This window comes from Falco naumanni, chromosome 8 (assembly GCF_017639655.2).
Source record: "Falco naumanni isolate bFalNau1 chromosome 8, bFalNau1.pat, whole genome shotgun sequence".
Classification (NCBI taxonomy): Eukaryota; Metazoa; Chordata; class Aves; order Falconiformes; family Falconidae; genus Falco; species Falco naumanni.
In genome coordinates, this window is record NC_054061.1 from 18,511,662 (window position 1) to 18,538,982 (window position 27,321).

At 39.0% G+C, this 27,321-nt stretch overlaps 1 protein-coding gene across 3 annotated transcripts in view; it reads left to right on the forward strand.

Annotated features, from left to right (window-relative positions):
• Positions 1-27,321, forward strand: part of RANBP17 (RAN binding protein 17) — a 163,398-nt gene that overhangs the window by 104,629 nt on the left and 31,448 nt on the right. For 2 of the 3 annotated variants that reach the window (XM_040602991.1, XM_040602990.1), the window contains exons 19-23: positions 1,129-1,232; positions 7,406-7,494; positions 13,737-13,844; positions 16,264-16,346; positions 26,104-26,318. In XM_040602991.1, coding sequence (XP_040458925.1) covers positions 1,129-1,232; positions 7,406-7,494; positions 13,737-13,844; positions 16,264-16,346; positions 26,104-26,318 — 599 coding nt within the window. The remainder of the gene's footprint in view (positions 1-1,128; positions 1,233-7,405; positions 7,495-13,736; positions 13,845-16,263; positions 16,347-26,103; positions 26,319-27,321) is intronic. The other variant, XM_040602992.1, reaches the window with a different exon arrangement.

Sequence of the window (27,321 nt, forward strand, 5' to 3'; positions counted from 1 at the left end):
ATCTGGATTTATGTGTTAGTCCACACTTTGCTCTCTGTTGTGACTGTTTTTTCCTTCCTGGCTTTTCTTCTTCTTGGCCTTTCCTGTCATTCTTACTGTTGTGCTGGGGTGAGCGATTTGGTCCTCACAGCATCTCTAGAGCTAAGGGGTTGGGCTGGTGCCCCTTTTACAGATGGGCATCTGAGATGTAGAAACTAAACTGCAAAGCTCACAGTAGCTTTGCGCAACCAATTTGGCACACAAAAGACTCCTCCGAAGTTCAATTGCAACTTAGTTTGCCAGACTTTGCTGATGAAAAGAGAAGCCCTATAGCAAAGAACTCTTTAAAGAACATAAATTAAATTCCTACTCTGAATTACTCTCAAGGGGACTCTGAGTGCGAGAGGCAAGCTACCCTCATTAAGGGCCTAAAGGTAAGTAGTGTGAGTATGAATCCTCATGCAAATTGCCATTTCTAAAAAGTTGCTGTTCATAGTTACTTGTTCAGCGTCACGACGAACCAAAAACCAATCCAGGCTTCCAGGCTATCTTTCAGCTGTCTAACCAAAGCAATGTCTTTTTTCCCTGCCCACATCTTGTTTCTTTTACTCTAAATTCACACCTTCTGAAACAAACAAGTCAATAGAGTCACGTAAATAACCCCAACACAGTCCAGATTTAATTTCATGGCAGCTTCATTCTGTATACTAAATAGGTAGGAGGGAAAAAAAATAGGATGCAATCCTAAAAGATTGTGATTTAAACATCATACTACAAAGTACACGTTTGAAAAGGGTCTAATCTGTTGTTGCGGTTTGAAATTTAACGTTTTTGAACTGTTGAGTCTTGACTTGTTTGAATATTCTTCTAGGGTACTGAACAATTGCTGTCAGATTAACAGAGGAAACAGAAATACGAAATGCGGAGATGTGCCGATCTCAGATACAAGTTGTTTGTGGTCAACAATTTGTCTTCGTGGTGATAGCTCAGTAAAAATATATCAGACCTCAAGTTTTTGTTCCTGTAGGTCATATGAAAGTTCCCATGATGTCGGTGAGATTTTTCTATGAAAGCCTAGGAGGCCGACCCTTCCAACGACAGTGTGAATGTGATGCTTTTGCTGTTTTGTTTTGATTTCTTTTCCTGTAGGTGAAGACGAGGATGAGTTTGAGAATTTCATGCTTCCCCTCACAGTTTCGTTTGAAAGTGTGACTCAGATATTCAACAGTAGTTTTGAACAAGAAGAAGCAAAGGTAGGTTTATTTCAATTGTAGGGAAAGAAATTATTGATGGGAAATAGCGGGGCAAGCGTTTAGATACAAGCTGTCTTCTTTTCTGGCTGTCTCTTGGCATGTATATACCTGTATACTTGTATGTATATTTATACCTGTATACATTATATGTGTATTTGGAATGCAGACGTAGAGATACAAAGGCTACGAATGGCTGTCTTCCTAAATAAACTCTTTACAAAGATTTTCCTAAAAGCCTTGGGATTTTTCAGTGCTTTGCAGATGAAGTGACCACGTGTGAGCCCCATTTATAATTGAAGGGACAAATCTGGTTTCAGTGCTAGCTTACCTGTGTCACATGTCTAATGTTCACCTTTGACATGCAAGTATCCTGTTTGTGTGTATTAACATATTTATTTGGGGGTGTGAGGAGACATACTGTAACACACTTGATAAAACACTGCTGCTTCAAAGTATTTTTTCAAAGAAGAATTTATTATATAAATCAAGACTTTATTAAATGGCTGGGCATATATGTATAAATAGGAACTGGTCTTGAAGTATTGCACCCTTAAACTGAACAAAGTGATTAGGATAACTGATAGCTAAATAAGGTTTTTATGTGCCTGTGGGAGCCATATTAGGATTGATTTGACAAGTCAGTTCAGCTGTGGCAACAGTCATAATATCTAACACAACATTATGTTTTATTAGTAAAATCCTTAAGTGTAGCAAGCTGTTTGTGTCAAAACAACAGTATATTTTAGGGAAGAAAAAGACTTGCTGGATAGAAGCTGCATCATCAGGAATGATAATACATGAGGGCACTCTTGCATTAAAGAGATCCCTTCTACCGTCACTGAATAAATAGTTAACAATGCACACTGGAGTGCTGGCTGCAGCCACGCAGGGCGGTTCTGAAGAAACCCCCAACAGTAATTTTTAATTCACTGTTTTAAAATATGATGGAAACTTAAAAGACTACATCATCGTATTTACCCACTTTCTTTCCTAAGAAAATAAGCAGATATGCTAGAAATATTTAGTAATTAATTGGTCTGCAGTACATCTGTGACATTGCCAGGAGATGCACAGTTCACAGTAATCGCTTGAATTGACGGAGTATTTTTAAAAAAATAGTACTTGGGGTTATTTCAACAATTATTTAATTCTAGTTTCTTCATTTGTTGTTGCTTTATGTATTTAATTTTAATAACTTTTCATTTAAAAATAGATGCAGTTCATCTATCTTGGATTAATCACTGATATTTTTCAAGTTATAAATCCGAAAAACTAGAACGAGAGGTCACTGGATAGCGTTATCCTTTCTGTAGGAAACTGTTAATCTCATGTGAGGGTGAGGGTTATTAAAATAATTTTGCCATTGTCCTGTCTGGTTTGCTTGCAACTGTCTTAGTAGAGAAATTTTAATGGAGTGCCAGTGATATATTCCTAAACTAGCAAGTTCTTAACGACCCTGGAAAGTGACTGCTTGATTACACTTTAACGGTATTTGCAAATAAAATCACAAGTAATTAAGGGGAAATCTCCAGGCTTTTGAGCAAGTTTGATGCATGATAACTGCCTGATTCAGCTTCATCTAGAGTAATGCTGTGTAGACAAGAGCTACTGAGATCAATAGCAACATAATGATAGTGGCAGAATTAAGTGAGTAACCTGAGAACTGTGTCTTCAAAATGCATGCAGCTGCCACAAGCCAGGGCCACACAGTGCACTCCATGCTTCCGTCCTAAATGTTCATCAAAAGACGCCCTGCAGGAAAATGGAGTTAGATGCTCTTTATTGCTGATCGTGTCTCTTGCCACATTTATCAGGGAAATTGGATTAGCAGTTGGCAGCTGCAGGTAGACAAGGTTCTGCAGTGATTAAATATGCAGCTTGGCTGCATTTGTTGTGACAGACCTTTAGTAAATTCTACTGTAAGCACCATCTGTCTAATTTGTATAAAGAAAACTTGGTGCTTTAAGCTACTGATAAAGAACTAAATCTGTTGCTATATCATAAACAAAACTTTTGCTCTAAATTCTCTTAAACGTAATTTATTAGGTTAAAGCTATTTTTCTATCATGATGAATAAATAATACATGCAAAAGCGCTTTCAGGTACTTCATTTTGCAAGTACTGAAAACAAAAACAGTTCAGTTCTTCAATAAAATGCTTAGTATTCCAATCCGCAGGGAGATGACACTGTTAAAATATCACTATGAAAATGGTCCAGGACTGCCAAATTCATTTAATTTGTGGTTTTTACTAGGACTTTCTAACTGGCTAGGGTTTGGGGTTTTGTTGTTTTTTAATATTTCTGAAAAACACCCTTGAAAAACAGTTGCAACAAGGGAGCTCTTTCTTTTTAAAATACATTTGTAATCATTACATCTGCATACAAAACGTACGTTTAGGTTTCTTTTCCAGGGAGATCAAATATAATTGAAGATGGCTTAAGTAATTATGTGCTTTGCTTTCCTTTTTTTTCTTCTTCCTTTTTTTTTTCCTTCCTACTTCCTTCTTCACATTTTTATATTAATAGGGAAAATGTCCAGTATTAAAACAGTGGCTGATTTTCTCCTAAGAATTTCAGGGGTTTTCTTGCCAATCCGGTGAAGTACTATATCAGCCGGGTAGCCGGAATCTCAGTAGCACTTTGTTTATAGTTGTGACATCATCAGATTTGCTAGAAACGCAGGGAAAAAAAAAAAAAGGATCTGAGGAAAAAGCAGTTAAATAGCAACATGCTATCTTTAGCTGGTTTGTAGAAACTCCATGCTGTTAAATTATTTAAAATCCTTGATTTTCAGCTTGCACACATTAAAAGTTTTCACACTAAGTGCCAAATGTTGCAAACAGCACTTTAACAGAATGATTTTGCTTTGATCCCTGTAGCAGTTCCTGAATAATTTATCACAGGTTATTGCCTTAATTCTGGAGAGGGATAGAGCAATAAAGGCAGATGAAAACACTCCAGTTGAAACACCTTGGGGCCTGCTCATTCCTCTGACACGGCTCTTTTGTTGGAACTATTTAGAGGTTATTAAGACGTGTCTCCAGAATTAAGAGTATGCTGTAAGGATGAAGACAGCCATCTTAATTCTAAAGACAAAGCGCAATGACCCTTCACCTTTTTTTTCCTTTGTTGTTATTATATAGTAGAATTATGAGGGTAATATTATAGCTGCACCCAGTAGTGCCACTATAGTTAAGGGTCTGTCAGACTTTCCATTACAAGCCCCGTTTTGGGGGTGGGTGGCTTGAGTAGTCTCGTCTGTTTTAAATTGCGTTAGTCAGACACTTGGCACATGTTGGCAAGTCACAGGGTTTTTTTCTGTGAATATCTAAATCTTCAGCTCCTTTCCATTGAAAAAATCTTCTTCTGGACTTTGAAACCAAATACTTGAGTTTATTTTTAAAATGGCTTTGTTTTAATTAATCGTAAACAAACCTGTCACTGACAATCAGGGAAGAATATTTCGTAACCGAAATTTGAACAAAATTGTTCCAGGAGCAAGAAGAGCTATCCATAAACCCACCTACTGCTGACAAGCTCCTCTTGCTATGCCTCTTGTATTTGCTGTTCTTCACTTCTCATCTTGCTCGTTGTGCTGGTGGTGTTATTTACTGTCACTTTGCCCCAGCCGTGGCTGGTGTTCAGTCGTGAATGAAGCAGTAGCTTCATGTATTCTTCAAATTACTCTGCAAAGTTTGCAAGGCACTTTGAATCCCACAGGATGACGGACAAAAAGTGGATGTATAAGTGGATAACGTTGTTTGGCATTAATAAATGTTATGCACCTAAGTGCTATTTGAAAATTCATAATGGACTAAAACTAGACTGTCTTGGGATTTTAGGGTTTGCCGGCCGGGGAGGTCTTACTAAATGTGACTTAAACAAGAATGGAATTTAGGGTGACTTTTGCTCCTGTTAGAGTTTGAAGGTATTTTTGCCAGTGACTTAAATGGATTAGGATTCTGTAGGCTGTTATAGAGGCTGCTCGGACATTGCCAACTGTAGGCAGTGTTATTTTATATAGTTGAGTTCCAATGGATAGTATCTGAACACGGAGTTCGCTGGGATTTGCCAGGATATGGTGCATTGTAGATTGAGGTCATTTCTTAAGAATAGCATGGGTAATGGTATGGGCTGTTTAATAACAGTACCTGAATTTTAAGAATAGAAACTTGAGAAATGTAGTTTATGTAGCAGTTGTTCAACTTTCTTTACAATTCAAGGTCAAATGGCATCTGAAATTGCCTGGTGTTTGTGTAGGTTTCCAGAAATCTGAGACCATAGTTTAAAGAAAGTTGCACGTCTGCTTTTATTAATAGTTTTTAAAGTCTCGCAGCCAAACTGTTTCTTAAATATATTTGCGAAAGAGTGTTTTCTTCTAACCAGTTGTTTTTATAAAGACAGAATAAGCATGGTAGAGGAATATGGGTTTGGCTGGTTGTCTTTTTCTGATCCACGTTGTAGAGACCCCAGTAAGACGGTGAGCTCTTTCTCTCCAAGCGCCTCCTCAAACAAAGGCAAGTTCACGTTTTGCCAGGGGCTGTAGCTTCCCTTCTTCCCAGCTCCAGCCTTTCCTTTGTGCAGTCTTGCTTGTCCCCTTCTTTGTGGCTAGCGTGGGCAAGGGAACCAAAATCAATGTATGCCCTCAGAAAGAAGCACAGAGTGTGGCTGCCAGGTTGTTAACATTCTTTATGTTTTGGCCACCATGCCTGCTAAAGAGTTATTTTTTTCTGTGGGCAAAACAGCATTCAAAGTATGAAAATACAGATGGATACAAAGATAAAGTTACAATTTTATATTGCATCTTCTCAGTATTGAACACTTCCTCTCTAGTGATTTCAGAGTCCCATTAAAGTTAATGAGAGTTGAGACCTCTGAGCATCTTGCAAGTTCAGGCCATTTCAATGCACAACAGAAAGGAAATGCAAATATTAAAATACTCTTAGCAACCTCACCAGTGTTTTGTAGAGAACTCAATTTATCCTTGGATAAATCTATGTGCGTGCCATCCAAGTCAGTTGGACTAATGGGTCTGTATACGAGGAGTAGAAATTAGCCCTTGTGTAAGATGACATTTAGCAGTTTAACAAGGCATCAGCTGTAATTTGCTCTTTATGTGATCAGTTAAAACTAATATGTGAGTCTTATCTTTTGTTATTTCGCAACACTATAAATATTACAGCGTGAGCACCAAGTGGTACATTATTGAAAACTCTGGTTTTAAAGCAAGAACTCCTTACTGGGTTTTTTTGCCATGCTTCTATGATTATTTTTTTTACCAGACTCTGCAGTACTATGGTCTTTCTTTTTTTTTTTTTTTTTTGGGGGGGGGGCGGGTGGGTGGGGGGGAGTGCCAACCCCACCTGCAACACACGGATAAAATTTATAAAAACGACTTAATTGTCAAAAAGAATATTTATGTCTTAAGTAAACTGAAAAGTTTGTTTATATTGTTAAAATATTTTTCATTCCCTAGTATCTCATATTGATGTCTATTGATTATCCTGAAAACATCCCTTTAGTAGGGGCTAATTATCTATGCACAAAATGTCTGGATTTGAGCTGGAAGGATTCTGAAGCCACACTTCAGCCATTAAAGGGGAAAAAAAATCACATCTCAGAACCAACTTTAGTACAGATAGATTTGCGTGGTCTTCTGTAAATAAAAAAGTCACTTTTTGAAGAAACCTAACTCGGAAAATTACTTTATAAAAAAAAAAAGATATGTTAAAATAACAAAATAACATACAGGAAGAATCTCAGTGCAACCTTAATTATAGCTTGTTATGAGTATCAGTTAGTCTTACACCTCATTCAAAATATTACATGCTTAAATTAACGTTTTATTGTTATTATTACTGTAAATATATTAATACAGGAAGCACTTGTTAACTTTAATACCTAGTGTTCATATATTGTGTTTTAATTTGCATTATTCATTAGGATAGCATATCGAATAATCAAAAGCATTTTGCTAGTGTTTCACTACAGTACTTGTGGAAATCTTGTTTGTTAAAAGAATCTTTTACGGTTTTTATAAAAAAAAAGATTTGAGCGATTCATTTAAACTAATGAATCAAAATCAGATATGTGGTCATTATTGGCTGATTATTACTCCATCTGCTCTGTGCTAACGTGAAAATCAATTACTGTGTCTCTTTCCCACTGACAGCGTATGTTGATCGGGCTGGCAAGGGATCTTCGAGGGATTGCCTTTGCACTAAACACAAAGACCAGCTACACCATGCTGTTTGACTGGATGTATCCTTATTACACTGTGACAATACCAGCTCTGTGCACAGAGGGATACCAGGCCCCTTGCATTAGTTTAATAGTATGGCACAGTGGGGAAGAGGAAACAAAGCTAAATGAACTAATGTGTAATCAGCTAAAATTACAGCACAATGGCAACCATGCAGTTAACTGGGAAAGACCGCAGAGAGGTCACTTTTTTGTTGTGTCACACTACTAATCTAGAAAACGTATCCAAGTGGGTTTCTTCCCTCCGTAAATCCCTCATGTTTTCCTTCTAAAAAAAACACTGTGTCTGTAACTCCAAACACGATGTACCTACATTTGGTTTAACATCAAAAGTGCTTAAAAAAATACTATACAAGTGCTATCTGGGGAGATTCCTCTCTGTGGTATGAATCATGTCTTTAATTTAGTCAGTTACTTTCTGTTTATGTCAACTCTATTAATATCACAATACCTGCAGTCTTCTTGATCCAGAAGAAAACGGAAATCTGAAAACAAAATCAAAATCTTTAGATTGTCGTTTTCTTCAATATATAACGATAATGGAAGTCTATTTCCTTTAAATATTGTGTGCATTTTAATGCCAACAAATACAATAATACTCGTGGGTGTTTGCTTAATACTATAGAGAAATGTTTTATATTTTTATAAATACAGTAGCTGTAATTCTCTCTTCAGGCACACAGTCGTATTAGTAACAAACTGCTGAAATACACAGTGAAGTAACTATGAAAATATTTCTTTTCTAATTTAGGTCTCACAAAGCTATGGAAGTTAATTACGTATTTGTTTATTTTATGGACAGGAAAAATTGCATTCAAGTATAATTACGTTCTTTACTAGAAATCAAGCTTTTAAAAATATTTTTATTTTAAGTAAATAATGAGACCCCACTGTTCACTAATAATCTTTCTGGTTAAGAAGGAGGAACGCATGAATGTAGAACTGGAGCTGGGAAATCAGCCTTTAAGGACGGAGAGGCTGCACAGCAGAGCCTGCTGTGGTCTGGCAGGCGTCCTTGTCCGGTGGGTATTAGAAGCCTGATGACCGTTCAGATAAGCCTTGTTTAAGACCCTCACAAGCCCGCAGTGATTCTGCCTATGTGCAGGCTCAGCTTGCAAAAAGTAAGTCTGAAATATAAAGCAGCGTAATCTTTGTTTCTCTTAAAATCAGTGGAAGGCATCCTTTAATTTCAGTTTAGAGAACTGGAGAAGAGAGGAGGGAAAAAGGGGGGGGGGGGGGGGGGGGGGGCGAGGAATAAATCACAAACTACTGAAGCCAGACTGTGAATTAGCATCTCATTTTCTAGTGGGCACCATTGGGTACATTTAACTTCATTAGCACTGTTTGTGCTTGTGTTACCCTAAAACTTACTAATAAAATCAGGAAGATGTGCAGAAGCAGATCAGTGCTGCTTTCATTTCAAATTCTTTTTACTTTGTTTTTTCTAGTACAGCATGTGTATCATGCTCTTCTCCTGTGCAGAACTGCAAACCTCCAGTTGCAGGAGGAGGGATTTACCTCCTCTCCATTTGAAAGAAATGGATTCATCCATCGAGATTTTTTTTTTATTCAAGGATCCAGGATATGTAATCCTCAGGACCCCTTCCTGATTTTTTTTTTATTTATTCCTTGCATTTTATTAATTATTTCAGATAAATAAAAACAGCCTCCAACTTTTTGATTTCATTTTTCTGTATTAACGAGAAAGATTGAAATATAGCTTTGTGGGGAATTAAAGCTCGGGCCTTCTCAGTTTCTTTTCCTTTGCACAGGTTCAAAATGGTTTTTTTCCTCACCTTTGGCTGTAAAGGATAAGTGCCTGCTTCTGTTCAGTGGATCGTACCTCATTTGGCTGAGTCCAGCTTCATCCCATTATTGATCCAAAGCATTACGGCAGAATAAGCTGCTATTATCACAGCTCTTAGTTACTGTGTATAAATAACAGAAAAGTAAACGGAGGAGAACGGAGGGTCAGATGCCAGTTTTATCATACAAAGTTTCAGTATCCTTTGATTAACATATTTCTTTTGTAGTTTCAAATATGTCACAAGAAAATGGCTTTGATCGCAAAGAAAAGCTGTTTTTCAAACAGATTTTATTCTGTCTGAAGACCTGGTGTTGCAGTATTGAAAATGGCAAATACAGAACTTTAGCCAAAATAAATCTGATTTAGTTGCATTCGTTCAATAAATAAGAAGTACAAAAAGACAAGGGATAAAAGGCTAAGCTTCTAATATACCGTAAGGTGATGTTTATTCTGTATGGGAGATGGTCAGAAATAGTCACTTGTAAATCGTTGGCAGGCGAGTATGTTGATAAACTCTTCAGGGGATTGCAGGAAATATTTTGGGTCTGAGCGCTGTCCATAACTAAACAAATTACACCCGGTATCTCTCACCTGAGGGTTGGGATTTCCTGATCGCAGTGTTTAGGACTGGAGTTTTGTCCAGTAGATGGCAAAAATGAGCAGAAATCATTTCTTTTCAGTCCTTTCGGTCTGGGGAGGGGGGAGGCAGGGAGGCACGGGGGACACCGTTCTATCTTGTATTTTACCGTTACGATGTTATTTATGAGTTAGTCGGATGATGGTTTAGAGGTGAATCATCAGGTATGCAGAAGCCGGGCTAGATTGCCAAACAGGGTTGTTCTGTAGCCGGCTTGCTTATACTAATTGAGTTTCTCTAGCAAATCAGGCTCCTTGGAAAAAGGCCAAAGGCTTTTCATAATTGTATTGACAAGAAAATGAATATGATAAATGGTGTTCATTCAGCTGAGACAAGATTTATAGTTTTCCTCTGGCAAGGGATGAAGAGAAAATACTTATAATAATAGTAAAATTTGTTTTAAAGTTGTATTAGGTGATCTCTCAAAAGACTTCATTAAAATATTTCCAACTATTTTAAGCAGCTTCAGGTGTCAAGCATAGCACCTTCCCAAAGTGTCCGGTAATGAAAGGCAAAGAAAAACATCACACAAACCAACCAACCAACCAAAACAAAACAAAAAAAACCCCACAACACCAAAACCCTGGATATGAAAGTCATTTATTCTTCCTGAAATATTGATATGTCAAGCTGTCAATGATGATTCCAGTACCACAGCTTTGGAAAGTTTATTTGTCTTTTGTATTCATAACATGCGGTCGCTGTAATTTGTAGGTCAGTCCTGAACATGCAGGTGTGGCCTGAAAAAACCCGCACAGCAATCTGAGAGGGTGAAAACCTGCTTTTAACAGTGATGATTCTCCTTACGTATTTCATTCTGCTATTTACTCCCAGTCTGCCTGGATAGGATGTTGAACATTTAATCTGTTTTCTTCCATACTAATATCAGACTGTAGTCTAAGGTCCTTGGTCTCGCAGTCAGATACGTCCATGGAAATTCAATTGTGAGTTCAGGGTAATATCCACTTTTTTGTTACTTTCATTTAGTGTTTCTTACAGTTAGGTGGTAACCCATAGGCAATTTCTTCCTATGTTCCTCCCAGTTGATTCTCGGTATTTAATGACTTCTCTTGTCTGTAAAAGAAAAAGTTTGCAATAAGAAAATGTGTTCCGAGAATTAAATTATTAGGTTGACTCAGAGTTGCAGTCAGCTAGATAGCACACGATATATACATGTGCATGCGTGAAATCACTGCCCATATAAAAATATCTATGTGTATAGGTATATAGACACCAAGTTTATAGAAAAGTGAACTGCCATTGAAATGTTTTATCTCATGTTCATCTAAAAGTTGCAGTTGACCTAGGTGTTGGGATGTCTGATCCTATGCTGCTTCAGATGTGGATCACGGGAACAAGCAAAACAATCTTTCCACCAGACTACCATTGTTACATAGTCATCCAAATTTGCATCGCATTTCTTAACAAAATAAAACCACGTGCAGCAACAAGATGGCTTGTTCAGAATTAGTCTGTTTTTAAGAACTGAATTTTTAAGTTTGTACGTTTTAAGGATTCAGGATTAGGTACAAACTTGAAAAGCCAAACAGATTGAAGTTTCACCAGAGAAGAGGAGAACGTAATTTCTCATGAAACAAGGCTACCAGATCAGTAACCTGTTTGTAACAGCAGTTGTTGCCGGTTGCATTTATTTGAACCTCAGCATCATTTTTTGCAGTTTGAATTCCTTTGAGCTTGAACTGACTGGTCAGGTTAAGTTCATGACTTAGCCAGATTCCTTGAAGCTTATGGTTAAACCCTCTTAAAAATAATATTCTGTTTAAAAACAGTTAATTCCACTTCATTGGATTTGTAAAGGAAATAATAAATTGCCGAAGCCTTTCTGTTGACACTAGCTTTTGTAAAATTTGACTGCAGTTTCCAGTCTTTCCATGTCAATGAATATGGACTCGATGCTTAAGTTTTTGAATTAAAGTAGCTAATCATAGTGGATGTATTAGCAGCCTTTGATACTGCTGACTTATGTTTTATTTGTGGGGTTTGGCTGTCAAGGTACTTTATGCTATGAAATCTGAAAAAGCTGGTTGTTTTCTACACCATGAAGTTCCGCAGTGGGGCTTTGCCAGCACTGCACCGTCTCCCTTCTGTGTACACAGGGCTACTAGGGAGGCGAAGGAAGAGGCGCGACTTGGGAGAATTAATAGCACAGCTCGGTTCTGTACCTTACATGACATCTGCTGCATCTTGAGATTAGTGACCATCCTCTATTGAGAGTGAGCTGTACTGGAAGTCCACCTCAGAAAAAATGGAACTGGCATTAGTGAATTTTTACAGGTGTGAGAAGGCATGGCTCATTTATGCCCTTTGAGGGTAACTTAGGCAAGTGAGATTCAAATTGAAATCCCAGTGTGTTACTGGATAACTCTCCGTGGCATGTTTAACTCTAGTTTGTTTGATTTAAAATGTAAAGAACCCCACAAAGTAATGAGAAGTAAGGGTCTAAAGGTATATCTAACGCGTCAGCCTCTTCTGCTATCTATAGTTTACGCCTGTGGTGCCTCAAGCAGCTGGCAGCAAAAATGCATGGGTCTTTAGGTGCCTCAGACGGCCAGCAGTAGCCAGAATGCCTCCCATCTGTCTGTGCCGCTGTCATTCAGCAGCAGCGCTGGCTGACGGCTCCAGCCTGCACCAGAAGAGCTGTATCGAACCGAGACATGACTCTGTCTGCACATCCTAGAAGCATGTGAACGTTTATGTATTTCAGACTTTTATTTCAGAATCCCATGTTGAGCGCTTGGCCTGTGTTCTGCTTCTGGAGGTTCACAATAGCTGCCTGTATCGCCTCAACAGGGAGTAGCGTTTTCCTCAGAATAGCCGCTGGGTCTTCTGTGGTTAAATAACGCAGAACTATATGACATGCTACAAAGTTAAAAATGACAAATAAGTTGATTATTCAACAAAACCATTGACTAGATTAGCTAGATCATGTTATAATAGCAAATTGTACAGTTAAAATCTCTTGGTTCAGTATTAAAAAAAAAAAAAGTTTTTCTTTGCCTGTCAGGCTGTGCAACCTCATTTCCATTTACCTGCATTCTTATCCAAATAAGCTTTTTTTTCAGCATGTTGGGAAGACCAGGGGTCAGTGTTGTATCAAGTTGTTGCATAAAATAAGTTGATAGGGCCAGTAACTTGTGACTTTTTTTGTAAGTTACATTGTACACTCTACTAAACATACTTTTTTTGTGTGGCATCCTTTGAAATCCTGGTTTAAAAGAACAGATACCTCTTGGGTGCTCTCCTGAAAGAGTTCTTGGATACCAGACTTTGCTGGGCTTCCCATCCCCCCCGCGGCTGGGCTGAGTTCTCTTTGTGAATGCTCTGGAAAGAACTTCATACAATCAAATTGTTCCCAACCATTTATATAGCAAATGTATGTGAGGTGGCACTGAAATTTGGGGCCCAGGATTTGCTAATTTGTAAATTTGTGTTGTTTTTATACTAAACTGCCATTTGTGACTTATGCCATTCATTAAAAATTCAAGTGCATTTTATATATGTACGTACAGGTTAGCTTTGCATATACAAATGGCTTTCCTTTTCCTTCATTACAGCTCCGGTATATTAACTATTTCTCATTTAACCATTAATATTTCCAAAGGATTTAATCTTCTAAGGGGAGACTTGCTCAAATGTGTAGGTTCTGGCAGTGCCTCTGTCAGAGTGCAGCCGAGGTCTGCCGGGCCCACCCGCCTGGTGCTGTAGTTTGGTTTTTTAGTGGAGTTGTTTTACAAGCCGTTACGCTATCGGTATGCTCTTTAACTCCGCTTGGTGAAGCTACCCTGCGTACATTGCTGTGCTGCAACGAGCTGTTGAGCTGTGGTACCGTGAACCGGCGTGTACAACCCCTATCTTGAAGCTGATGGCAGAATTCATGCAAAACAGGTAAAAAGCACGTGAAAATTAGATACATGATGAAGATTGCGATGGTATGCATTCTCTGTTCCATCTTTACGTTTGGCTTACCCTCGGGATGTCTGCCTTTGACTCTAATACTGCTACTTTTGTGGTTTGGAGAAAAATCCGCCAGCAGAACTGAGCTTTCAGCGTCACTGTATTGTTTTACCAAAATGGTAGATGTTACAAAATCAGCTGGTAAGGATTAATTACAGGAATATATACGAGAGACTACCATGATTTTATATTCAGTGTTAGTGGAAGTGTGTGCTTTAACCAGGAATAAACACTGCCTCCGTAATTAAATATCGGAAAATTGTCTGCTGTCAAGATTTGCTGCAGGCTGAGTTTTTGCCTTAAGCCAAGCAGCATACATATGTGCCTGTAAAACCACAACTCCCTTCACAGTTTCTTTTGCAGCTCAACTCTTCCAGCCAAAATAGGAAAGAATGGTGTCTAATACAGCAATATTTATAATCGGCGTGTAGGTAACTTCTCCCACGTCTAAAATCTCTGTGGGCTAACCCAGAAAGGCTTCGGCATGGTTCTGGGATGTGATTTCAGTACTTTACATTGTAGTAGTTAAATGAAATTCCTCTTTTACCACAAGTAACAGAACAGTTTATTTGGGGAAATTATCGTTACACTTGGAAATACCTAGTGTACTCCCAAAAGGAAAAAAAAAATATTTTTTCAAAGGAAAAAGTTAAAGTCTCTGTGCTGGGTATCTCTGTGACCAAAGTAATGAGAGTTTTCAGCAAAGAAGTATGTGTTCTCATCATTTCTCACTTTGCCTTGCAAATCAAACTTCAAAGGAAAAAAGCTGAAATATTTGATATTTGAAAAAAATACATAGTTTAATCTAGGGACAGGAAATTGTTGCCTTAAAGTTCAGAGCTGGCTGGTGCGCATGCTGTGCGCTCAGTCCCTGCATGGCTACGCAAGCCTTAAGGCAGAGTTCCCTCTTCCTTGTTTGTGTTGACTTGCTTGCTGTGACTCCCTCTTTGGTTTGTGTAGGCTAATTATGTCTTTTATCGTGGTAGTAGTATAATAAATTGCTGGAAAGTTTAACTTATTTTTATTCATGACACAGTGCACGAGCAGTATAGTCTGATAGTGCTGCAGATTATTGCAAGGAGGAGGTTGTTAAAGCATAAATGCAGAACTCTAGTAACAGTAAACAAAAGCAAAGAGGAACCAGAACAATAAATCTTATGCAAAAGACAGCTCTTCAACCTGCTTTCCATATTCATGTAACTCTTCTGCCTATTGCTATTCAGAAAATCTGCCTCGTTCCCTTTAGGAAACATCATTGGGGATTTTTTTTTTTCACGAGTTGTGTACTGCATTAGCTTTTACAGGTTAGAATGCATTATACAATATACTTTGACATGGTTAAAATATGTTTCAGAGTATCAGATTGTGCATTATGCCACTGTGATACTGAGATGATGTGCTGGTTTTGGGGCTTTTTTTTTCTTTGCCTCTGCCAGCTATTATCATTTTGTGCATATGGAATACACGAATGCTTTATACAAGGCACATTTTAATCATTTCTAAACACCCAGATTTACTCCAGAGTTTGGAGCAAAGGGCTCTGCAGACAGGGGCTCAGACAGCAAATCTCGGACTTGCAGCAAAGAAAGATACCTGGTGCTCGCTGTGATAGGGGTGGTACAGGGACTCCACCTTTCATCAAAGTGGGTGACTGCCACATAGGTCAGCCCAGGGATACTCTGGTTTCACTGCTCAGTGATGGCTCCTTCCCCTTTCAGTCCAAATAAACCCTGAGGGTGAGTTTTGCGAACATTACTTAGAAGCTTAAGACCCACGTTGGAAGTTAACTGTCGGGGCTGAACTAGGAGGTGGGCTGCTTTGCCGCAAAGGCAGATTGGAAGGATGCAGCAGGGACCGGGGCGAGGATGCTGCTGTGCTCCCATGTCGGGAGCACCGTGGTTCTTGCCGGCTTTGGTGATACCTGTGCGAGGGGGGAGACAGCGGGGTGCAGTCTTCAGGTCTCAGCGTTCATCAAAAGCAAGTTACAGTTGACGCTGGAGAACTGCCCTGTGGTTGCCGCAGGTTTTATGTAGCAGAATAACCAGCAGGGTTGGTTTGTGGAACCTTTGCAGCGTGCTGCTGAGTGTCCGCAGGCACAGTTCCGCGCTGGTCACCAGCAGCGGTGTGTGTATTGGCTGATCACCTTTTCTGGTTAAAATTGCTTTGTCTTTGTCATGGGACTGTTTCTTCAGAGGTAACTGGAGTGTGCATCATGGGACTGAAAGCTAGAATGAGTTTATCAAATAACTGTACTTTGTAATCAGCAGATGTTTTTTTTTGTTTTAGGAATGAATCCATTGCATTTTTCTGCTTCAATGACCATCTGAATATTTTTGCTGTTATTTTTTAGATCGCAGCGTTTAAATTTTGATGTATCATCTCCAAATGGAATTCTTCTCTTCAGAGAAGCTAGTAAAATGATTTGTACGTATGGTAGGTACTCATTAATGTTTCCTCTGCAGTGTAATTCTTTGCCTGTCTTGTGATATTAAAATCCTGTTAGTTCATATTGCTGAGCACTGATGGGCTTGCGGAACACGTAGCAGGACTGTAATGTGCCGCAGCCAGTCTCATCCCCGTGTAAGGTGCAGAGCTGACGTGGCAGACCTCATTTACTTTCACAGATCAGGGTTCGTTCATGCCACGTTGTTGCTTGTATTGCTGTTTTAACTTAAGTGCCTGTCTTTTAGCAGCGGTAAATGTATTTCAGCAAAAGTACAAATGCTCACGAGGTGTTTGATCCAGGCTACTGACTGATAGGTGTGGGTTGATCTGATGTATTCAAATTACATTCCAGCAGTTCCAAAACATAATAGGACCATAACAGCTTTACCCTAGAGCACTGTTAAAAGTGTTTATAATAAGTTGCCGTATTTTACTACTCCCACTCATGCATGCAGCTGCAACAGGTCTTTGACACCAGCAGGTTTTATTACACTGCACCTAACTGTCGCTTACAATTTCGCTTTCTAAATGTTTCAAAAGGACCATTACCAAGTTTTTGTAGAGCAACCTCATTTGTAGTTTGTATAAGTAGGAACAGCCAGAAATGTCATCCTCCTTTTTGGTGCATCAAATTTGCTGTTACTGCATTCAGGTTGCTTTTGGGGCTCTGGAAACTGCGTGTTACGTGGCTGTCTGTCTAAAAAATCTTCAATGTGATTTTGCATTTGATCTGCAGGGCATGGAAAGAGTATATGCAAAAAGCATAAAGCATTTACATATGACACAAAAAATTACACCCAAGTAACTCTCAGTCCTTGCAAAATAATGTTTCTGTTTTTTTCAAATACACCATGGAGTAAGCTAGCACATTTTTTCAGCTATGTTCTTAAGCTAATTTGTTAGAACAATTAAGCAAAAGAAAGTTTTCCATGTATGAAAAAATAACAGGTAAACTTTTAGATTTTACTACTCAATTTCTGTCAGCTTTTGTACTTAATTGCTGTAAGCTTTCTTTTGGTGATTTAAAAAAAAAAATGAAGTAAGGGTAGCCATGATGATGCTTCAGCCCTACTTGTCTAGTAGTACCGGATCCATTGCAATTATATTTTCACTCTATTTTTTTTTTATTATTATTATTTCAATCAGACTTTAATATTCTTTCTGTACTTACGAAAAACATACCATGTTATTGGGCATCCATTCATCTCAGTTGTTGGCATCAATTTTCTAAACCTTGCTGAGTAAGCCACACTAGTTGGTTTCAACCTGCTTCGTTCCTAATTCATGCCTAAAAAAAAGCAACTGTGTAAAGAAACCTTTTGCTTTCAGTTGCGTGTTTTATGGTGTGTATGTGAATTTCATAAAACCATAAGCCCTGAAGTCTTGGTAGCTCTGGCACATAAGCACCAAACTACATTTTCTGACTCATGCTAGAATTTAATTATGCAACGTAAAAGGAAATTTCAGGACCATGCAGATCTAAGATTTGAAAGTAAGCAGTGGAACCATAGAGCCTGTTGAAGCCTGTGTCCAAGCACCGGTTACCCTCTTTGTAAATTATGTGAAAGATACTGAGGGATGAGTGGCACCTATCTGGAGACGTGTGCCATAGAAAGAAGTGAAATGACACGAAGAGCCTTCTCCCACGCTTCTTTTTCGTGTCTTTCATAACTGCTTTCCTATAGAAGGATAACATTTTGCTTAACACAGCTTTAAGAGGAGAACTGTTCTTAATGTTTTCCTTTAAAATCACCTATCAACTAAAAGTGGAGGAAAAGTGTAGATGTGAGGGAAAGCCATGCGATCTGTGTATGGGGTTGTGGGGGGTTAATTTTGATTTTAAAACACTTTCATATTATTGTCAGTGTCTGAAAGGGTCCCAATCGGTGATCTTTCCGCTACGTAGGTGTGACATTTAGAGCAACAGGTTAAGTTTGCTTTTCTGTGGGTGATTGCCAGTATTGATTCCGGGACTGGACTGGCTGCAAAGCCAGCGTGGGAGATCCCCCAGCGCAGCTGGCCGAACGGGCCACTCGGCACGGGGACTGCCGGCCACCCTGGCTCGGCACGGGCACTGCCGGGTCGTCCTGCATCAGTGCTGCATCAGGTGGGCGGCTGATCTGAAGTGGTCACTGCCTGTCAGTCTGGGAGGATTTTACTGCCCACTATAAGTATTTCAAGATGCTACAATTAATCAGCTTGGAATAATTGCTGTTAACGTTTTTAGCTTTTATCGCCAATTACTAGTTTATGAGATTTCCATTCCAGTGTACAGAAAGATATAACTCTTCTGGAAATGCGTTGTAAGGATTCATTGCTTCAGTTGTGTGTGGTCTTTTGAACGCACAAATTCCTGTAAAAATATTGATATTAAGGAATTTTGCATTAGTTTCAAATGCATTTCTGAAAATCTTCATAATTGTGCTTTTCTTTAATCTGGAATACTCGATGACTTTTTTTTAAAAAGTCTCTTTGTTTTTTAAGCCTATGTACTCCTGGCAGACATCTGGGGAAAAATAAGTAAACCAAGTGATGATCATAACATCTGCTTTGGTGTTCTTGAGCAATGTTTCCAGACCCACATGCTGACAAACTATGCGATTCACTTAAAAGAACGAATGATTTCGTTCCTGTAATGATCCTTGGGCTCGCTTTTCAAGGTTGGTGCTGTACCATTCCTGCAAGTAACTTAAAATTCTGAAAGTAGTTGGGATTCTGACATTCAACATGATTTTATGGCTGAAGCATTAGAGAAAAAAAAATAGAAGACACACAGCAAATGTCAAGAGATGACAACAGACAGTATATGCTCATTTATCTTACCAAGTCAGCCAAACCTCTTGTATATGCCTGCAGCTTGTAGCGCGCTCCTCAGAGCTGATCAAAAAGACACTTGAAACTCAAGATAGATTTGATTGAAATCTATACTATAATAATTGTCTTTTTAAACTGAGGGAAACACAAAGCCATGACAAGAGACAGAGGGGGGGAAATAGAAGCTACCATCTTTTTCTTTCATCACACTCCTTGTGGGAAGATCCTTCCTTTCAGTCTCTGTTTCGGTGACTCCACTGACCAAGTGGGTTGCCATAAACTCTGCCCAGCCTCCTCTCATCCCTACCAAGTTCTTTCCATCACCTGCAGACCTGGTGGTGTTTGCTCCTCTTGGCAATGCCTGTCTGAACCCCAGGCTCGTTACCTCTCACCTCTCCTCCTTACCGTGCCCTTGACCATAGGAGTTTCCTTCCCATGGCTCAGCAGCTTGCCAGGGAGACCTGGTCCCTCTCCTGCAGGCAGCGTAGCCTAGCCTGGTCACTTCCCTTTCTTAGAAGAACGTAACACACAAACAATAAATGAAAATATGGCTTAATGGTATTGTACTTCCATGGGTAAGTGAAATTTAAATTTGTTTTCAAACAGGATTTTTCCTTTTTCTCTCTCGCATGTAACAATATACAGGAAATGCTACTAAAAGCATTACTTCCAGAAACTTCACCTACACCAAATTCAACACGAAAATTTCCAGCTATGACTTAGGTCCACTGGGAGTCTTCTTGCTATATAAGCCTATAGGTATGTAAAAATGTGATCTGAAATACAAGTCCATCCTGTTAACACTTAGACAAGGAATTAGTGACTGAATCAAGGTGGCAGCAGGTGTTTCTACTCACCAACATCAGAGCACAGTGCACTGGTGGTTATTGACACAGCATTGGTTTTTCCTAAGCCTGGACTACACTGATCAAAACAGTTCTGGATAACACACAGATATCTTCTGGTGATGAAAATAATCTAGAATTTATATGTGGATTTGTTTTCTGCAAACCCTATGCTGCTGTTTGCATGGGAATAACTTTGAAACAAACATTTGGTAACCTAGCATGTTGCTTCCTTTCCATCTTCAATTTTGCCAAAGTTTGTGATGTCCATTTATGTCCAAACAGTACCTCCATTTACTGCCTCGGTGTACTGTCAGGTCTGTGCTTGGGCTAAAAAAAAGAAAAAAAAGAGGGAAGGAAAGGGTAGAACTGTGTTACTGGGTTGTGAGTGTATGTGGGCACTTGCAAGTACAGATGCTGAGATCTCTTCCATTCTAAAGTGTACACTCCTTTCTTCTCTAGACAAGCATATAGTGATTTCACATGTTTGAGTGCAAAGCAGAAGAAAATCCAAAATACCTCTTTTTAGGATACGCTAAGTATCTTCTGTTGTCTGTGAACAAAATTTAAAGTGTGAATTCTTTGTAGTTTTGAAAATTAGTGCTTCAGTGAGAGTTAAATTCTCCTTAACAGATCCAGCTTTGCAATTAAGATAGTACTAGCGTGCCCTGTCCTTCTGCTTGTTTATCACTGATGCTGATACAGTGCTGAAGACAATTCTAAGATGTCTTTACAAATGCTATATGTTCAAAAGATGTAAAGCCTGGCGCAGGATGCACTTAGTCAATTATCCTCATAAGGACTCTGCAGCTGCTTGGCAAGGGGTGTTGTGCCTTGTCCATTATGGCTAGAGCCAGCCTGACTGAGCCAGAGAGAGGTTTAAAATAAACAGCTGAGAGGAGAGAACTGAAAGGAGTTCGACTAGTCCAGTCCGCCATTCCCAATACATTTCACTTTTAATCCTGTATGTACAAGTCTCCTTACTATGTGGTTTTGAACTCCCAGTTGTATCGGAACGATGTTGCAGCCCATCTTGGGACCATCTATTTTTGTTTTGTGGTTTCTTTACATTTTAGTAAACCTCTTCCCTTTCATTATAGGAGACTGACATAAAAATAATATTTTCAATATGCTGGTTTTATTTATCTACATTCTGTCATGATATACTTTGATGTAAGTTTTTAATTTTGCTTCAGCTTTCAGCTGTTGTAGCAGTTACTGCTGAAGGTCAGCGATGAGGTTAGCCACAGTAGCACAAAACAATTTCCTGTTCTCACAGCCCAGGTAGCATTTGGATGTGGATTAAATTTTACCACATTTTCCAGTAGCCAGACACAATTATTTCTAATGAGCTTTAAATTGCTTCCAGAACGTGTATTTCAAAACTTAGTGTGGTAATCCATTCAGTGTCAGCAACTTCATAAGATAACAGTTCTTCAGAATTTTGGTTAAGCAGATTCTGGCTGTATAACAGGTATTTCTGACCAGCAGCACAGCTGAAGCGGAGTGCTCGCCTGTCGCGCTCGCCGTCGGTCTGCGCTCCTCTCTTTGGCGATAGCGGTTCCAGAATATACTGCTCTTCATTACTGACTCCGATTTACTCATCAGTTTCTTTTGGCAAATTTACCTTGGCGCTATGCATGCTTGCTGTGCTGATTTGAGAGGGTTTATGCAGGTTTTGTTGTGTGAAGAAATCAGGTTGTGAAGCTTGCTCCCATCTTTATGATTCATGTTTTCCTTTGCGTTTTCTATATATGGCCACTTCTCTATACTGCCCTCACATTCTGGGTGCCTGGGAAGCATACATTCAAAACCATCTTTATGGGGCAGCGGTGAATAATAAAAATAGGAAAGGGGAAGAGGCAAAAAACACTTTTTCCTCTATAAACGTGATAAATTTTCACGACCTTTGTTTCATCTCACCAAAGTCTTTTTTTTATCTTCATCTAATTCACACATGTTAAAACGTGATTTAGTTGTAGTATTATACATTGCGCTTATTGGACTGAAATCTAGAACAAGCCTCGCTCAAATGAAACTCAGCCATAAGGAAATCATTTTTGTATTACAGCTTCTACTGTAAAAGCAATTAAGGAGGAGAACTGAAAGGGAAGCTGCCTGTCCTGACATGCTCCCGCATCTAGGAGGGAGTGAGGGAATGAGCTGTGCCAGGAGCTCTGGTGCATATTGCCTGTGGGATCCTGAGCCACAGTGATGTTATCTTCGGTCAGAGCATCCCAGTTTGTGTTTTTGCTGGCTTTGTATTCCCCCTCTGCATATACATGCTTTTTTCTTCCTGGCCCTTTGTTTATGTACTAAGGAGGCTTTCAGTAATGAAATGCTTAAATTGTCAGCCAAATTCAAGCCCTTATTTCCTGTCTAGCACTTTCACCCAATACCTTTTAAAATCTTGTTCTTCCCCCTGTCAAAATTTTGTATCGCCTCTGAGGCGCAGCGAGTTTTTAATCTTTTTAAGTGACACTGCTGTCAAATGCAGGGCAAAAAGTTGTATCAAAGGAAATTATTGAGAATTTTGAAAGTCGGTATATTTTAAGATAGTGTGATACAATTTCTCCTGCATTAAGAAGAAATTGGTGCAAGCTGGATTTTTTTCATTTGATTTGTATCTCAGTAGTAACACTGAAACTTCACTGATTAGTCTCTGTGGAGTTTTCATTTTGACAGAAGATAGGAATTTCAAACACAATTTTTTAATTCTGCATGTCAAAGGTCACTTTTATGTTGATTTAATGTCTTTAAATTGTTTCTTTTAACAATAGGAGTTGATAAAATTGTGTTTTGGTCCTGCACTACAGGGATTATAAATGTAAGCATATCCTCAGTAGCTGAGGAGTTGTTCTTGACCTGATTCCAAGTACCTCAGTAAATTAGTTTATGTTCAGTAGTATCCATGGTGTGTAAAAATATTCCCCTGAAGCTCCTGCTAAATGTTACAAGTAGATCATTCTTTTTTTATCTAGTCAGGCATAGCACCGTACTTCATATTTTTTTCAATAACTAATGCTAAAACGCTGGTCTTTGTTCTGGCGCTGCATCCCTTGAATCATAGGCTGATGGCTTGGGGCGCTGGTAACAGGCACCGCGTGGTCTTTCACCTCTGCTCTAATTTGAAATCAGCTGTTCTCACTCTTAGGCCCTTTTAAAATGAGTCCATGAACACAGAACGGTTCTCTGTGGACTCTGGCCACTTGCAGAAGGCAGCTTTTAATCTTGCACTAGACCCAAACTCTTCTCGGTGTTCATTAGAAGCGATAGGTACCGATTCCTCTCCTGCCGCGGTGCCCAGGGTGAGGCAGCGTGAGGGGCGGGGGTCGTGCCTTCCCATAGTAAATGCTTCGTGCCGATCAATGGATTGAAGATTTTAATTAGACATGCTTTTTTGGTGAAGTAATAAAAATGATAGAAGATCAGCACTAGTGGATAACTCCTAGCATTCATGTTCCTAGGCTAAGGGATTCCTAGGGTTTTTCCAGCTTCTTTCCTCATCATCCTGTTTTTCCATCGACTTCCAATTAATTTCCATATTAAGTACATAATTGCCTTGTTGACAACTACTAAGCTCTTTCCATCTGTTGTTGCATATTACGCTGAGTGCTTCCAGGACTAAGGGTTGTGCGATGTTGTGCTTAAACAGCTCAGCTGTGAACTCCAGGCTGTTACTTCCTTGGATCCAGAACTTTGTCTTTGCTTATTTCTGAAGCCAGATACATGTTTGTGTTATTAAAGTAGAGATTTTCAGCAGGGAATTTAATCGTGGCAAAGACCAGATGAGGTTAGTTTAGAGCACACTTACCTCTCTATCTTGGTTTTGCCCTAAGAATTATATACTGTTTGCATGGGGCTTTCAAAAACAGTGTGCGCCTTCCCACTTCATCTGACCAGCAGAATTTTGTATTTCATTTTATTTTTTCCAACAGATTTGAAATTCACTGATCTTCTCAGTAACGAGACTAAGTCTTGTCAAAAAGTTTAATGCTAATGAAGATGACCCGGCTGGGGTATCTTAAATGGGGCACTGTAGGAAGCTAAATGGAGTTTAATTTTATGTAAATGTAATTTCTCAGTAATGTAAAGTATTACAGTAATTGAATATCCAGGTACACTAGAAGACATTCTTCTTTTTCTGCAGTGTGTTACTTTTCAAAGAGGATCTTTTGGATACCAGTCATTTTTAGTATAGCAGAGATTTAACACTGTTTGGGATTGATTTCTGCGCAGTAGCAGTCACTGGGATGCTGTCCCCTTCCCCAGTTACACTGTGCTCCCCAGTTACAGTAGCGTTGAGGGAATAGAGGTGCTCATATGACCATTTACGGTATCAAAACCATTTTGTGTCTTCATTCATAAAATAATATTTTTTATTTAATTAAGAGGACTTGATTTTCATGTAAGTGACCATCTTTCCTAGCTAAATGTTTGATTCTTCTTCTCCCTTCCATAATTCTAGTGACGCCGTTCTGGCTTCTTACAGACCCCGGTCACTTCTAAGCAATGCCTGATCATACTCCCAGTCTTTTTTTGAAAATCTGCTTTTCCTTTACAACTTGATGGATAAATTGACTTGTACTTGCTAAAAGTGGTGAGCAACATTAATGTTTTAAACTGTAACTTAGGCCTTTCCCTCTTTGCATTGAATGATACCCCATGGGTGATGCTTTGATGGGTTGGGTGTTTAGAAACAAGGTTTTTCCCCTCATTGTTCTAATTATATGATGTAAATTCCTCATTGTCAGTAATCAGTAGCATTAAGAGAAAGAATTAAAAGAAGGCAGGTGTATGATTTGCAGGTGGAAATTTGCATGGGTGGAAAGGAGAGCTATGTAGAGACGGATCCAGTTTAATATTAGGCCTCAATATGTATTAATAATATGCAATCTATGAGGTCTGTGTCATATCGGGCAAGTTTTTAGTGGCATTTTTTAATTGCCTGTTATAAGAACAAAACTGCGTTGTCGTAACAACCTCTCTCAACGGACAATGTTTGGGATTGTGAATAGTTAATGTCCAATTAGCTCATTGCTCCTTAATCCAGGTTGTCATCGGCTAGACACAGGGAGCAAGCAAGCCGAGCATCTGGTCTGTAGACTCTTGTGCTTTTATTGGTAGGAATACTGTTAAGAATGCACAGGTTTGTGTTACTTTCCTCTAGTTAAAATTACCAGGAATGATGAGTCGTAACAAAATGAAGACCTGACACTTGGTTTTTGTGCAGGCCAAGCTTGTCAAGGTCAGCGTCAGATGGGGTCAACCTAGTGAGGCCACTTGGTGGTAGAAGTGAATGAAGTACTTATCTTTGCTGTGTTCGTTCTACTATTTCATCTCACTTTCATTAATTACTTGAGGCTAGAAAAAAAGTCTGTCATGAATACAAACTAACTCTGGGGTGCTGTGAAGATGGGCATTAAAATATTACAAGATACTTAGAAAACTTGGTAATGAGGCCTCGTGAATAATTAGATTTGTACAGAGGATAGCAGCGGGATCTACCGCACCGCTGCACAGTGGATCCAAAAGTCACTATTGCCTGTTAATAGCGACAGCAAATATTTACCGTTAGCTGTTATTTTTACATTATAAACATGGAGTTTAATTAAAAAGTCATTCCCATCTGTGACTGGTAAAATAGAGGCTTTTGTAATGGATGTATTTGTTTTCTGAGGGATATATTTAGTATGTGTATACATCAGCAACCATCCCAAGAGACCGTCATGGTAATGGATTAAAACCAGGCTTTGCTGCAGCATGAGAAACTATAAAACCATGTGTTGCAACGCTGTTCAGATTAAGGAATTCATGCTAATAGACCCAGTCATGGTCTGGCTGTACATCAGGGACGGGAATTCCGTAGCTTGTATTTTAAATTTTGCATACTAATTCCTTTAGTGGCTTTTAAGCTTTAGTCATGCTTAACAGAACTTTTACATCAAATGCAGAAACCATTTTTCTTCTGAATAGTAATGAAAATAAAGGCAAAAAATAAGTTTAGATAGTGCCATCAAAATATTTTAGATTTGCAGCTGCTTATGTAAGTTTCTTTCTTTCTTTCTTTCTTTTTATGAAAACAGGTAATCAGATCCTCTCTCTTGGGACTTTGTCAAAAGATCAGGTTTATCCGTTGAAACTCAAGGGCATTTCCATCTGTTACTCTGCACTCAAATCTGCCTTATGTGGAAATTATGTCAGCTTTGGCGTCTTCAAGTTGTACGGGGACAACCACTTTGACAATGTACTTCAGGCCTTTGTCAAAATGCTGCTTTCAGTATCCCACAGTGACTTGCTAGTAAGCAATTACTCATCTTGGGAGTCTTTACGTGAAATATGAAGTAACACCACCACAGGCTTTGTATTGTTATAATGAGACAGAGGGATCTAGAACATCTCAAATGCAGTTTTCAGTTCAATTACTTGGATTTATTTATATAGTGACATCTAAAATACAGGTATGACTGAAATGCCGTCGGAAACGACAGCTTTTCCAGTATTTTCACTAGGTTTGTCGTAAAAGAGAGAAATGCAAATTTTTTTCCTTCCTATACTTGCAAACCCATTTAGGTTGCCTGCATGCACTGTAAAACATCCTCGCATATTCAGCCACTCTGCAATTAGTTTCAATCTGTAAATTGTCACTGTGTATTCCCCATAAAATTTAAAACTTTAATTTTAAAGTACACCATGTTCCCATTTCTCTGTGGGAAGACAACAGATCCTGCGCAGTATCAGCCTAAATTTGAACTGTGACATTTTCTTCATGACGCTTTAGTTCAGAACTGTCATTTTCTTGCAGGAAGGGACAAAATTGGGATAGGTGAAGATGGTTAATATCCAGATTTATGCTTGCCACGTAAAGGAAGTCCTTGGAACTGAAAAGTTGCTCTCGATTAAAATCAATATATTGGGTGTATAGTGAAGTGTGCATGTTTGGCACATGCCTAGGCACCCAGCAATAATGCCCTAAAACTGAGTCCTTCAGAGTAAGGTGCTGAGCAGGCCAGTGGGTGCAAGCAAGTGCCTCTGCCTGCACAGAGCCTGTTACAGGACCTCACTTAAGCACAAAAAAAAGTCCATCTGAGATGATTTGGGGAAATCTATGATAAATCTTGGTAAGTTTTCCTGCAGAAGGTAAGGTACAGGCTATAATCCCGTCAAACTGACACCCCGGACAGAATGCTATACTGCTTTTACTAGACTGGTAGCTGTGCAGAATGTCACAGCGCGGTAGTGTTACTGTATTAGCCTGAGCTTCGTTTAAACTAATAGTGAGTTCATATCCTATGGCAAATTTG